Source organism: Leptonychotes weddellii, chromosome 13, assembly GCF_054177405.1.
Source record: "Leptonychotes weddellii isolate Sample4059 chromosome 13, ASM5417740v2, whole genome shotgun sequence".
Classification (NCBI taxonomy): Eukaryota; Metazoa; Chordata; class Mammalia; order Carnivora; family Phocidae; genus Leptonychotes; species Leptonychotes weddellii.
In genome coordinates, this window is record NC_138381.1 from 80886351 (window position 1) to 80900683 (window position 14333).

General features: G+C 60.2%; 1 protein-coding gene across 1 annotated transcript; it reads left to right on the top strand.

The window, feature by feature from the left end:
* The first annotated feature begins 359 nt into the window (after positions 1-359).
* On the top strand, positions 360-11270 carry PUS1 (pseudouridine synthase 1). The gene is made up of 6 exons (XM_081802440.1): positions 360-435; positions 815-1046; positions 2644-2781; positions 6483-6585; positions 8934-9625; positions 10965-11270. Exons 2-6 carry the CDS (start codon positions 825-827, stop codon positions 10992-10994), a joined length of 1185 nt encoding a protein of 394 aa, XP_081658566.1. The 5' UTR covers positions 360-435; positions 815-824; the 3' UTR covers positions 10995-11270.
* Positions 11271-14333: the final 3063 nt, after the last annotated feature.

Sequence of the window (14333 nt, forward strand, 5' to 3'; positions counted from 1 at the left end):
TTAGTACTTTGTGATGCCCTATCTGTTTTTCTGCTTGGTTGGTCCCTGGGCGTCCCCGCACGAGAACGTGAGCTTCCGAGGCATAGCTTTGTCTTTGCGCTTCCGGTCCGTCTCCGCGCGGGCGCTTCCTGCCGCCTCCCAAGCCCGCCCGCAAGGTTTTCCCGAGGACCGCGCCGTCCAAGAGTGTCGCGTGAGCAGACGCCTGGCCACCACGGATCTGGGAGACGCGGAGTCTGGGGAGGCGCTGGTGTGCTCGCTCCCGGGAGCCGCGTCCCGTCCCAGGCCCCGCCCCGCGCCCCGCCCCGCGCCCCGCGCCCCGCCCCAGGTTCCAAGCCCCGCCCCGCGGGACGTTTGTCCTCGCCCGGCCGCCGTCGGGCGCGCGTTCCACTTCCGCCTTCGCCCACGTGGTCCGGCTCCGGCTCAGTCCGTGGCGCCGTGAGTGGGGCCGGGTGGGAGCGCGTCCCTCCAGTCCCGGCGAGAGTGGCCGGAACCTCCCGGACTCCCGAGGGGAAGCCGGGCGGGGCGGGAGGGCCAGGAGGGGCAGGGGCCGCTGCGGAGGTCGGCCGCCGGCCGCGAGGGCGCCCCGGGGGAGGGGGCCGGGCTCGTGCCTCCCCAGCCGCCAGCAGCCCGCTCCCCGCCGCGCATGGCGGCCTCCAGCCTGCGGGCGGCGGCCGGGGCCCTGCGGAGAGCCTGCGGAGCGTGGAGCCCGCGCCTGGGACGGCGTCTGTTCTGGTAACGCGGCGCGTCGCCCGGGCCCCCGCCGTCCAGGCCGCGCGCCCCAGCCGCGGCGCTCACTCGGGCCGTGTCCTTGCAGCTCGCCCCCCATGGCCGGGAACGTGCAGACCCCCGCCCCCGTGGGCGCGGCGCGGGAGCAGGACCGCAAGGCCCGGAGCGGCTGGCCGGGCGGGGCCCGGGTCTGGGAGGACGCCGAGCAGCAGGCCAAGAAGCTCAAGAGCAGCCCGGACGGGGAGCCGCACAGGAAGCTGCCCAAGCGGAAGATCGTGCTGCTCATGGCCTACTCCGGGAAGGGCTACCACGGCATGCAGGTGAGGGCCCGCCGGGCCGGGGCGCCCGCGCCCCGCCGGCTCCCTTCTCCGGCCGGCTGCAGGCGGGGGCCTCCGGGCGGCAGCTGTCCAGGTGCGCCGGCTCCGGACACGGGGCCTCGCTCTTCACCCGGTGTTCAGCGTCGCGGTGCGTCCGCCGGGGCAGGGTTTGCGCTGGAGCCCAAGCTGCCCCGAGCCCTGCTCTGGCCCCGGGAGGTGCGGCGCCGGAGCCCCCCCCGCCGCTGACCAGCCTGGGGCCGCAGCAGCCGGGGACAGGCTCCCTGTGCTCTCTCTCCCGGAGGCCGAGGGGCGGGGAGGGGCCCGCCGCCGGCGTCTGCCCTGCGCTGGAGCTCAGGCTGGGGGGTAGAACTGGGAATTCCGGAGAGCCGGGCGCAGATACTCTCGGGCCCCTAGCGGGCTCCGAGTCGGGGGTGCTGTGTTCTGTGAGCCTGCTGAAGCTCGTCTCAGAGGAAGGAGTTGAGTGCCGAGCCCGGAGCGCCTGGCCAGGGCGCTCACCGAGGGGTGCAACAGTTCTCATCGGGAGCAGCGGGAGAACTGGGGTTCTTCGGGGCTCGTTTTAAGGAAGAGAGTAGGTCACACGGGGGAAACTGATGTCGCGGTGTGGGGTGGACTGTGCCAAGGGCGCGGCTGACTCCTCCGGAAGGGACGGACCAGCCCTGTTGCTCTGTGTGGGCGACGGAAAGCTTTTGTGACTGATTTTGAGGAGGTGCATTTTTGCTTTAGGCGCCGCCTTGAGAACTTTGCTGTGTCTCGACAGCTTCTGTGTGCCTCAGTTTCCCCGTGAGGGAAGTGGGGGGTTGGAGAGTGACGGGCTCACCGTGCTGATGGGAGGACGCATTGGGAGCCTGGCACTCGGCCGCCTTCCCCGCTGCCGCAGCCCTGCCCCTGCGTGGGGGTGTTTGAGCAGCATTTATTTATGACCTGATGCTTGCAGTGGGGACCATAGGGTAGACCTTGGGAAGAACTTCCCCTGTGGTGATCTTGGCAGATGCTCATCCGCCCTCATGTCCCTGGTGTGGGGGTTTTCTCTGAGAAGTGCCAGAGGGGGTCTGTGACCTCATTGATGTGCGGGGTCCTGCAGGCCCTGGGTTGTGCTTAGGGCACCCCGAGAGGATAGTGTTAGGAGGTTCTAGAAGCAGTGGGTGTCGTACAGGCTGGTCCCATGGGCTGAAGGGATACCGAATCCAGCCCTGGCATCCTGGGGTGGGTTTCCTGCTTTGAGTCAAGGGGTCTGCCTCCCCGTGTGATAAGGGGGGTGTCCCTCTGCAGCCCGCTGCTGCCGACAGATGGGTCTCTGGCCAGAGGGGCGCTGGTTTCAGACCTGACCAGGTGGGAGGAAACTGTCGGGTGATGCTCTCTGTGGGCTGTTTGACCTGGCTGCCCAGGGTGGGGTGTTTCTAGAGCCTGGGTACTCTCAGGTCCCACTTGCCATGGGACGGGGAAGAGCCGCGGTGTATTCCCAGGGCCGCAGATGTGGGCCCAGGACCCAGGCACCCTGCGGGGAGCAGCTCAGGCCCAGGGTTCCCATCTGTGGGCAGCGACTAAGTGAAGAAAACTGGTTTTCTATCCGTTCCTTCAGAGGAATGTTGGGTCCTCACAATTCAAGACCATCGAAGATGACTTGGTGTCTGCCCTGGTCCAGTCGGGTTGTATTCCTGAAAATCACGGTGAAGATATGAAGAAGATGTCCTTCCAGCGGTGCGCCCGGACAGATAAGGTAGACGCCATCTCTGGCCCCCTCCCCCCACCCGCCCCGCAGGTTCGAGCGGCACCTGAAGCTCCTGGTCTGTACGTCCTTCACACCACACATCAGCGTCTTTATTCGTCAAGACTCTTGGCTGTGAATGGCAGATGCACAGACCAAACTAGCCAAAATGGGAAGAAAGCCGTCGCCTCGTGTCACCAGGAAGTTCTCAAGCATTTCCAGTCCAGGTGTGGCTGGACCTGGGTGCTCGCTGCGGGCCAGACTCCGTGTCCGTGCGTTCTCCTGCGTGGCCCCTGTAGGTGGCCGCACGGTGGTCACGATATCCACGCAGCTCAGGCTTGCCAGTACACAGAGGATCGAATGTCCCGTTTTCCAAGAGGGGAAAGGAAAGAGGTGACCCTGGTGTGAGTCATCTGTTTCATCTCAGTTTGAGAACAGTCTTTTGTCACAGTGTAATAGGGGGAACGCAGTTCGCGTTGTGTGTGCGCGCGCACGTGTGTGCATGTCCCGGCTTGGCAGTCCGCTACGTACTCCATGCTCATGGTACGTCACCACCACACTGGCCGCGGCTCGTGGACCAGGGAGCCCCAGTGGCTGTGGCCCCGTGCTGTCCACTCGGTCCCAGCATCGGGTCTCAGCACACTTACTCACTGCCTCACACGTGTGTCCTGGGCTCAGTCTTGCCCTGTCATGTTCCTGGGTGTCGGTCTGGCATGGGCAGCAGCTCCCCAAGGAGAGTGGAGGGGAGCTGGGCAGGCGGGTAGGGCAGAGGCACAGGCCTCAAGCTCTTCTCCGGTAGGTATGAAACGCAGAGTGCACCGCATGCCTTTTGCCCCCGCTCTGCAGCCCTGACCCTGGGATGCTTCTGTGGCCGCCTGAGGTCCCTGGGGATGTGACACAGACACGGGCTGGTCAGCGTCCTGAGCAGCCAAACAACGCCCAGGTCCACAGGTACCAGATCCCCTGGGTTCACGCGCCAGGTGGGGACCACAGAACTGGTGCGTCGTACAGATAGCGGAGAACAGACGCGGGACTGTGGGTTCGCGTCTCGTAGGTGACGCGGTAACGTTTCCCACGGCTCAGGCGCGGGTCCTGTGGTTCCTACGGTTTCCCTTTTCTTTTTAATTGGCCTAGTGACAGTTTTCTGCTAGTTTTCAAGGCAGAAGGCAAGCAGATAACTAACGGAGAGAGCGTTTCAGAGCGAGGTGCTTAACCCAGTGTTGTTGGAGATTGTTCTGTTCAGATGTGTTTCCCTCTTACGGTTTGGGGAACCTGAAGAAACCCGAAACTTCCGACACTAACATCCCAGCTCATCTCTCCACTTGTGCATCCAGCCCCGTGGATGAGGAAATGATAGCATTTTCTTAGTTTTTATTAGATTCTTTAAAAAGCATTTTTATTTTTTATTTTTATTTTTTTTTGAAGATTTTATTTATTTATTTATTTGAGACAGAATGAGAGAGAGAGAGAGCACATGAGAGGGGGGAGGGTCTGAGGGAGAAGCAGACTCCCCGCCGAGCAGGGAGCCTGATGCGGGACTCGATCCAGGGACTCCAGGATCATGACCTGAGCCGAAGGCAGTCGCTTAACCGACTGAGCCACCCAGGCGCCCCATAAAAGCAGCTTTATTGAGATACAGTTTACTCCTTACAGTTTGCCTGCCCAGTGTGTGTGAGTCAGGGGATTCTAGTATGTTCGCAGAGTTGTGCGGCCGTCCCTGCAGCTGGTCTGGGGACACTTTCATCTCCCCAGAAAGGACCCCAGGGCCCTTAGCCATCTCTCCCGCCCCAGCAGCACATCCAGAATGTTTTCATTTACACACACGATTAATACAAAAACAGCGGTGTTATTCATCTCCGTTTTTTTTTTTTTTTAATTTTGCTTTTTAAAGTAATCTCCACACCCAGCATGGGGCTTGAACCCACAACCCTGAAATCAAGAGTTGCACGCTTCACCAACTGAGCCAGCCAGGCATCCCCATCTCCCCAGTTTTTTACTGGGAAAAATGTCAGTCCTGCAGATGTGTGGGGAGTATCGCGGTGGACGCCGGACCAGCCCTCCCCTCGATTCAGCAGTGATACCGTTTTTGCCACATTTGTTTCCTCTTTACGCCCTTTCTTCCCCTTAAACCGTTTGAGAGTCCGTTGCGGACCTCATTCACCCCGGAAGCCGCAGGCCTGAACGTGCAGGGATGGCAGCGCCCCTGGGAGTTCCCCTCGGGCGGTCCAGCGCTGCCGGGGTGCGGCTACCACAAGCCTCGGTCTGTTACTGACCCAGCGCCTGAGCCGCGGTCGGCCTGCGTGCCTGCTCCCGTCCTTGGAGCTCCCTTTGATCTAAGATGGTCTCCTTGTCGCTTTTTTTTTGGTTCTTACATGATGTTTTGGACAGGTGAGGCCAGTAGTTTTTTTTTTTTATTTTTTATTTTTAGATTTTTTTTTATGTGAGAGAGAGAGACACAGCGAGAGAGGGAACACAAGGGGGAGTGGGAGAGGGAGAAGCAGGCCTCCCGCGGAGCAGGGAGCCCGATGCGGACTCGATCCCAGGACCCTGGGATCCTGACCTGAGCCGAAGGCAGACGCTCAACGACTGAGCCACCCAGGCGCCCGAGGCCAGTAGTTTTGACAAATGTTCTCAGTCAGGATTTGTCCGATTGTTGTCATGACTGGATTTGGATAAAGTTTTGGGCAGGGATGTTCCGTGTGCTACAGTTCATTTCTTGGCACGGGTTTGTGGAGCATCTTCCGATGATGCGTGTGCGGTGATGTGGGTGGTGCTGAGCTGCACACCTGCGCGTCTGCGCCCAGGACGGCACCCTGCCCCCCAGGAGCCATCCTGTCCACTTCCTTGTCCCCACACGGTCCTGCCATGCTGACCGTCCACACAGCTGGCTTTTAGACAAAGGCCTGGCGTCAGGGTGGGGAAGCGTGCTCACCCCACTGGGAGTTGCCTGTGTAACCAGCTCCCCTTCGCTGTCCACGCCGTCCCCCCGTCCCTGTTCCACAGGCTAACTGCTGTCCTGACTTAGATGGCACAGTGGTCCCCCCTGGTTTGTGGGGGACGCGTTCCAGGACCCCTGGTGGATGCCTGGCCTGTCGCTGGTGCCGAAGCGCTGTGATACGGTGAGCTCGTAAACGCGGCCCGGGGAGAGAGGGGCAGTGGTCGCTCGGGGCAAACCAGGATGATTACAGCCGGGCGCTGGCCTGGAAGTTGGGCGAGCGTGGGCTCTCAGAAGGCCCCTGGGTCGCACCCGTTGTCTGTACGACAAGGGGAGACGAGATGGGGGGTGTGGATGGCGTGGGCTTGTGCTGGAGCGCGAGGTGGAGCATCAGGGGCGCGGGTGAGCGGGCAGCTGGAGCGGGGGCGGCGACACCGTGGGCGAGGTGGGGCGACTGCTCTTCCTTGCCCGGCCTCCCATTCTCCTAAGGAAATCGCTTGCTCTTTTCCCCACGTCGTGCGGAGTCCGGGCCGAGGGGGCCTTCGTTTTCTACCTGCGTGACGTGTGTTTCGCAGGGCCCCGAGGCCATCGGTGATCCTTCCCCGGTTGTGCTCGCCTGGCTCTTTGGCGGACTGAGCGCCATCCTCGGGTCTCACCAGCCCCTCAAATGCGTTTCTAAAGCCAGAACTTGTACAGGAAACGGTGCAGCGTTGGCTGGTCCTTGGTCCAGGAGACTATCTTTCGGAGGGTGTGCCTGACCCTTCTGCTTCCTTTGCAGGGTGTGTCCGCGGCCGGCCAGGTCGTGTCCCTGAAGGTGTGGCTGATTGACGACATTTTAGAGAAGATCAACAGCCACCTTCCGCCTCACATTCGGATACTGGGTAAGCGCAGCAGGGCAGGGCCGCGTGCCGCGTGGTGGCTGGTCTCGCAGGGATGTGAAGCCTCACCAGATTTGTCTGGTGTGGAATCAGGACGCCGGGGCAGTTGCTGAGCGGTTTGTGAGTTTGTGAGTCAGCTCAGAGGTCGCTGTCCCTTCCTCCGGAAGGGATGAGCTGGACACACGCTTGGGAGCTCCCTTCATGGCAGCGCCTTGTTTGAACCAAACACTGGACGCAAAAGTCCCGATTCGGTAAAGCTGAAACGGGTGAGGATTCCCTTTTATAACAAGCCTGACAAACAGGATTTTTAAGTCTTTGTTAAAACGATTTCATCTGACTCTCTCCTTTTGAGTGGCGTGCACGGGCCGGTTGTTTCCTGTGTTCTCGGGTTGGTTGGTTGGCGTAGACGTCGCCGTCTGTTGCTTTTTGTCTCTTCTGTGCTCTTCTTTTCTTCTGTTTATTCTTTTGGATTAATGAACATTTTTCATAATTCCATTTAATTATCACCTCGGTTGCCTTGTAGGTGTAATGGGCTGTGGTTTTTTTAGTGGTTGCTTGGGGGGGTTAAAGCAGGAATTGGCAGACCCTCTGTAGCAGGCCAGGCTGTGTGGCCAGATGACCTTGATCTCGGCCCCACGCGCCCCTTGACTTTAACTGTGCCCTGCCGCCCCGTCTTTGCAGACGGGCTCTTTGGTGGCCTTGGTGACCGTCTCTGTTAGAGCGTCTTTCTTACCTCGCGTTTTGTAGCATTCGAAGACGACGGCAGCGTCCCGCCTACATCCCCCCGGCCTTGCAGCTGATGGGGGCCTATCGTACGACCACGTGTGGTACCAACCACGCTGCGTTGTGTTTCCTTTAAGCAGCCAATTGAAAAAATCTTTTGAGATGTAACTGATGTATAATGAAGCCCGTATTTAAGCGCACAGCTTTGACGTGCGCACGTATGTGCACCCACGCCTGGGGAACCATCCCGGGTAGGACCGTGAGCCCCTCCGCCCCACCCCCTCCTCACGGGCCACCACTGATCTGCGTCTGTCGCCGTAGGTTAGTTCACGCTCTTAGCGCTTTACTGAACAGAATCAGGTCACACGTCTGGCTGCTTTCACGGAGCTGGTGTTGTGTGGACCCCGTCATGTGGGCGTGCTGCTCGCGGTTTCTCCATGTGCCCCCGAGGGCACTGGGCTTCTGCATCGCCACGGACAAAGCTGCCGCGGGCATCTGGCGCAAGTAAACGGAGATTGTTACCGTGAAGTCGGTAACGCTTCCTAATTACTTTGTCTGCTACTGGACGTCAGTGTTCGCACGTGACGTGGCTTTTGTTTGCTCTGCTGGGGTCTTTCTCTGCCTGCAGGAGGGTCCCCTCCCGGGACACTCCTCTTTGAGTAAACTCCCCTGAAGGCCCCTTGATGCGTTTGCACCAGAAGGTCTTCCATGTAGTCCACAGATCGGGTCCCAGTTTTGCTAAAACAACACCGAATCCCATACAGTTACCGCGGCGTCGGCGCTCGTCATGCAACCTGGCACGCGGGGTGGTTTCCCTCGTTGCGGCCCCAGAGCGCGGCCATCAGGCAGCCCGGGTGCTGATCCCGGCAGACGGCCACCTGCACAAAATTCACAAAAGTGAATTTTCAATGCCAGGCGACAAGGAAAACCTGAAATTACCCCCAGATGAAACACGACAGTAGAGTGAGAGCAAGGAGGGCAGGAGCCCTGGGGCTGGGCCGGCTGGAGGTGCCGGTGGGGCCCTGGTGCAGCTCTGGCAGCAGCCCCGGGTCCGGGTCCTCACCCGTACCTGTGTGTCGTCGGGGAGATTCTCTATGCACACGTACACTTCTGTGCTTCTCACGCACGAGTGGAGCCCTGCGTGCTTCGTTCTGTCTTTATTCTTTCACTTCCTGGTTAGCGTGTTTGCTGAGCACCTGCTGGGTCTGTCCGCTCTCAGGGTGCAGGGCCTCTGGCATTCGGGGGCTGCCTGCTGCTTCGTCCTGCCGACGATCTGGAATGTGTGTGATTGTGTTTCTCTCGCTGGACTTCTAAGTTGTCTGTAGTAGTTGTTGTTCTTAGCCCTGCTGCTGCCTGGTGGCCTCACGTAGGACAACCCATAGGGCATGGTTTTGGGTCCGCACTGGATTCCGTGGAGAGCTGTGCAGGGCCTGAGCATACGCTTCCCTGCCCCTCCGTGAACCCCAGGTTTTAATAAACCGCCGGTGCTTCTGATGAGTTGGTTTGCGTAACTCTGCCGTTGAGCGTCAGGCGCGTGCGGCTTCGGTGCATGGAGGCCGGGCCCACGTCTGGTCCAGGTGCTCGTTGGCAGGGAAGCGTTGTCCTCACTTGCCTCCTCTCCCCCCAAGGACTGAAGAGGGTCACGGGCGGCTTCAACTCCAAGAACAAGTGTGACGCCAGGACGTACTTCTACATGCTGCCCACGTTTGCCTTCGCCCACAAGGACCACGACGTGCAGGACGAGAGCTACCGGCTGAGCATGGAGACGCTGCGGCGCGTCAACGGGCTCCTCGCCTGCTACAAGGGCACACACAGCTTCCACAACTTCACCTCGCAGAAGGGGCCCCGCGAGGCCAGTGCTCGGCGCTACATCCTGGACATGTTCTGCGAGGAGCCTTTCGTGCGGGAGGGCATGGAGTTCGCGGTGATCAAGGTGAAGGGGCAGAGCTTCATGACGCACCAGATCCGGAAGATGGTCGGCCTGGTGGTGGCCATCGTCAAGGGCTACGCCCCCGAGAACGTGCTGGAGCGCAGCTGGGGGGAGGCGAAGGTGGACGTGCCCAAGGCGCCGGGGCTTGGCCTGGTCCTGGAGCGCGTGCACTTCGAGAAGTACAACCAGCGCTTCGGCAATGACGGGCTGCACGAGCCGCTGGACTGGACGCGGGAGGAGGCGGGGGTCACGGCGTTCAAGGAGCAGCACATCTACCCCACCATCATCAGCACCGAGCGCCACGAGCGGTCCATGGCCCAGTGGCTGAGCACCCTGCCCGTGCATGACTTCAACGCCAGTGCCCACGCGGCCGCCGGCCCAGGCACCAAGGTGGGCGCTGGGGCCGTGGGGCTGGAGGCCGGGGCTCCCTTTCAGGCTCTCAGCCAAGCTTCTCACCCGCTCTACACTGGTGTCCTTGTGTCCATTGTGCAGACGAGCAAGCTGAGGCGCAGAGAGGTGCGTCAGGCTCTCGGGGTCACACAGCACGGATGAGCAGGGCCAGGGCGTTGGAACGGGTGGCTGGCGACCCCACAGTGCTGCTTTGTGTTTGCTCCCCACTCTGTGCCTAGTGACCTCGGACAACAGAGGCTGCGCTCGGGGGCCTGCCTTCCCGTCCGTGGGACGGAGGTGTGAGGACGAACACTGTGAGGTCCTCAGCGTGTGTCTGTTGTCACACCTGCTCTGGAACATGGGGTCCCTTGAGAGGCACGTGGTGTGCTTGGCGCCCGCTCCAGGTGGTTGCTGTCTGATGTGCCCTCCTGCTAGGGCCACGGCTCCAGGCGGCTCGTCCTTGCCAGGAGCGTGTTAGGAGGAGGGCACGTGTGTGAGGCCCTGGAGCTAACCGTAGTCTGCAGCTGGAGTCTTTCCCTGGGGTGGGAGACGTCCCTGAGCCTGGGTTCTCTGCTGGCCCAGCAGCTCTCCACGGGCGCAATCCCACCTGGAGCGCTGGGAGAGCGCTTCCCGTCGCCTTTGCGCCCAGAAAAGCATGCTCCTTCCCGCACACCTGGGGTTGTAAACCCACCCACGCAGGTAGGGTAAGCCGGCCAGGTGGGCCAGGTGTGGAAGAGCAGGTGTGCAGGTGCGACGACGAGGGGCCGCGGCGTCAGGGAGGTGATGGGGATCGGACCCCGGCAGGCGCGAGCACTCCTGCCCCGTCTCACGGCCACGTCGGGGGGAGGGCCACGCCGGGAGAGCTGAAGCTTTCCCAGGAGACACAGGCATTCCGGGATTTTATGTGGAATCTTCTAGTCTGTGAGTGTTGATGGTGCCGAGTTCTCCCAGGCACTGTGAGGCCGGGTGGAGTGTGTGTGCAGATTCGAGCTGGGGGCCAGACGTGCCCTCTGCTGGACTCCCGCTGGGACGGGCTCCCGCCTCCTGCTGTCTTCACGCCTGAGGGAGGGCCTGCACTCATCCCGCTGGGAGTAGCCCCGTTTTGTGTCCCCTGAGGGGATCTGACGGAGCCCCTTGACGACCCCCTTGTCCCCAGCCTTGGCTTTCCCTGAGCAGGTCAGGTTCTGGAGCTGTTGGTGTGGGGGCCAGGAGTCGGGCTGAGACCAAGTGCTTGCCCGTGTGCCTGATGACCGGCCGGGCCGGGGGCGGCCCCGATGCCGAGCCCCTCGCGGACAGCCCCCCCAGGGGGAAGCACCCACACTTTGCTCTTGTTCTGCAGGTGCCTGGCCCCCCAGGAGACGGTGACTGAGGTGGTGGCCACCCGCTGGAGCGCCTTCAGGCTGGCTCAACGTGTGCCGGGAGTTGTCGCCGCTGCCGCAGGCCGACCTCCCGACATGGGGGAGCCGCACTCTGCCGCCATGCAACCTCAGGGTCGTGGGACCCGCGTCACGTTGGGTTTCCTCACAGGGAGGACCTGCTGCGAATCCGTTCTCAGCTCACGCATTAACCGTATACACCTCAGCATGTAAAGACACTATTTTTTTAAAGGTTTCTTACTAAATGAGTACAAACTTCGCTAAAGTCACACCGTTTTTTACCTTCACTTGGTCTTTGCTATGCTTGTAGCCTCCAGAGAGGGGAGAGAGGGAGGGAGTGCTGCGTGCTGTTAGGGACAGAGGGGCGTTGGTGGGCGGAGGCCAGAGCAGGTGGGCACAAGAGGCTCCTACGGGACTGTCCGTCAGGCCCTCAGGACCGGGCTTGGTGGCTGGGCTGCGTAGCCCTTGCTCCTGGTCACATCCACCCCAGCCCTGCCCACGTCCCAGGTGGGAGGAGGGGGACAGACGAGAGGACAGACGTGGCCCTCGGCGAGCTCTCCCAACAGAAGACCCACCAGTGGCTTCTTCCCCTCATTGTCCCGGGCATGTCATGGGGTCCAGTCTAGCTGCAAGGGATGCTGGGAGATGCCTTTTACCAAACGCTGTACTACAGCCCAGAAGTGACCTGTCAGCGAGGAAGGGGGATTGGGTGACGGGCAGGCCCTGGGCATGTCTGCAGAAGGCACGGGCGGTGTCCCGTGGGGAAGTGGTGTGTTCTGTGTGTGCGTGCTGGTGTTCATGCGTGGGCATGTGAGCACACACCTGATGATGCGTGCACGCACGAGACGTACGGCGTCCATACCCGTGGGTACGTGTGTGTGCTTGTGAGTACACGGTGCCTGTATGCACAACTGTGTGCACGCATGTGGCGTGTGGGGGCATGCGTGGGCACACCCATGTGTGCCCGGAACCGGGCAGATCTCTTCCAGGGCTTCTTCCGGGTGGACAGACAGGATGGCGTGAGTATCATCAGGAAGACCACTGAGGATGCTGGTGGTGGCCGGGGTGAAGGGGGGGGTGTGTGTGCAGAGGGTGAGTGAGGTGTGTGGGGCCAGAAAAGCAGCTGGGCTTCCTGCTGCCAAGGGGACGGAGGTGAGCACAGGAGGGAGGACAGAAGGCTGCCTTGGTCTTCAGGTTTAAGGGACTGAGGACCTGGGGCCGTTAGCAGATGGGGCCGCTGGGGAAAGGCAGTCTGGAGGAGGTGCGGAGTTTGGCATTAGGTGTGGTAATGGACTCCGGGATAACCAGGGCTCTTTGCTAAGTCATTTCCAAGGGCAGAAAATCAGCTCAAATAATTGCTGGGACCACCGCTTCTCCCATGAAAGGCTGCAAGAGCTTGGTTTGAGCATCAGTCAAACCTCTAGAATAGATAACTCCCAGCTGTGACTCCAGGTAGTGAATGGATGACCTGTGTAGCCACCTTGGAGGATCCCTGGGAGGGCAGCATTTTAAAGTAACGAATATGCTTGCAGCAACAGTACAGAAGAGAGAAGCCCTTCCCTCACTGGTTCCTAGGGCCTCTCGCAGAGAGCTCTGTGCATAGATGAGCCCATCTGATTCGTCTCTTCACACAGATGGTGGCTTACAACGCACTTGACTCTTGCTTGTCCCAACGTAGCATGGCTTTGCGGCCGTGAAAGTGCATTGTTCTTGCTGGTGGCTCACTATCCATGCTGCCCCGCGTGCTGCCGGGCCTTTGTCCGGACCATCCCTATACGTCCTTGTTCATGTGTGTGAGTAGCTGTGGATGCAGAATCAGTGGTCTGATGGGTTTCTAGTGGCCACTTGGCTTTGATGGCTCCTTCCCTCCATAGAGCCCTGCCGACATCACATGACGGTACCTGCCCCTCACTCTCTCCAGAACCTCAGGGGAGCAAGCCTGACCTTCGGGCCAGCCTTTTCCTGGGTTGCATGATCCTTCCCTGGGCATGGAAGGCGCAGAAAGTTAGGGCCGGGATCTGCATAGTCAGGGGGTCACATGCCAGAACGCAGTGTTACCCCAAGGACACAGGAGAGCAAGAACCCGCACCTTCTTTCCCTGCCCAGCTGCCTGCCGGGTCCCCATATTGGCCAGCATGTAAGATGGGCACGCAAGTCAGCACCTGGGAAGCGATGGGAAATCTCGTGAGCTGCTCTCATCTGTGTGTTTGGGACCACGCAGGTGTCTGAGAGGGAAGACATCACTGGTTCTGTGTGTGGTTGGGCAGATGTTTTCTTCAGCAAATTTGGGGTTTACAGATTGCTGGGGGTGGGGGGGCTCAAGGACCTGGTTTTGGACTGGACCAGATCCCCTGGAATGTTTCCCAGAACAATACAGAACTGGCCCATTGAGGCACCTGCTCCTCATGCTGCCTCTGGAGCTGGGGGGACCAGAGGACCCCCCCCACCATGGCCACACACCTGGAGCAGCTGAGAAGCTGCTCAGAGCTGTGGCCCAGGGGGAGGGGCTCATGTCAGGCAGCCACCAGAGTGTCCATGGCTCCATGTTGACGGCCACCCAGCACTGGGCCTCCCTTGCAGGAGAGACGTTTGTCAGCCCTGCTTTCGGGCAGCAAGTGCAGCAGGAAGGAGGTGGCCTCCTCCCTCCCACTGCCAGTCTTGCACAAGTGCAGCGAACAGAAGGGCCTCACTCAGCTGGGACTCTGGCAGATCGAGTTTTTAACTTCTGGCTTCACCAAGTAGGAGGGTGGCACGAGGGTTCAGAGCCAGTCCCCACCCAGGCGATTCAATTGGACAGAGAATGTTCTTTTGACCATGGCTCTGGAACAACTGCTCAGTGCAACTGCCCACTCCTGTCTCCTTTTTACTTTTTATTTTATTTATTTAAGATTTTATTTATTTTTTGACAGAGGACACAGTGAGAGAGGGAACACAAGCAGGGGGAGTGGGAGAGGGAGAAGCAGGCTTCCTGCTGAGCAGGGAGCCTGATGCGGGGCTCGGGGATCATGACCTGAGCCGAAGGCAGACGCTTAACGGCTGAGCCACCCAGGCGCCCCTCCTGTCTCCTTTTTATAGCCAGGGTTTGTTTTTCTAAAATTTTCAGTTTAACATCAGAGGGCATTTGCACCTGCACTTTGCTGAGGTGCTTTATTGCATTAGTCTTCTAATTTTTCTTTTTTAATTTTTAAGATTTTTTAATTTTATTTTTAAAGATTTTATTTATTTATTTGAGAGAGAGAATGAGAGACAGCACGAGAGGGAAGAGGGTCAGAGGGAGAAGCAGACCCCCTGCCGAGCAGGGAGCCCGATGCGGGACTCGATCCAGGGACTCC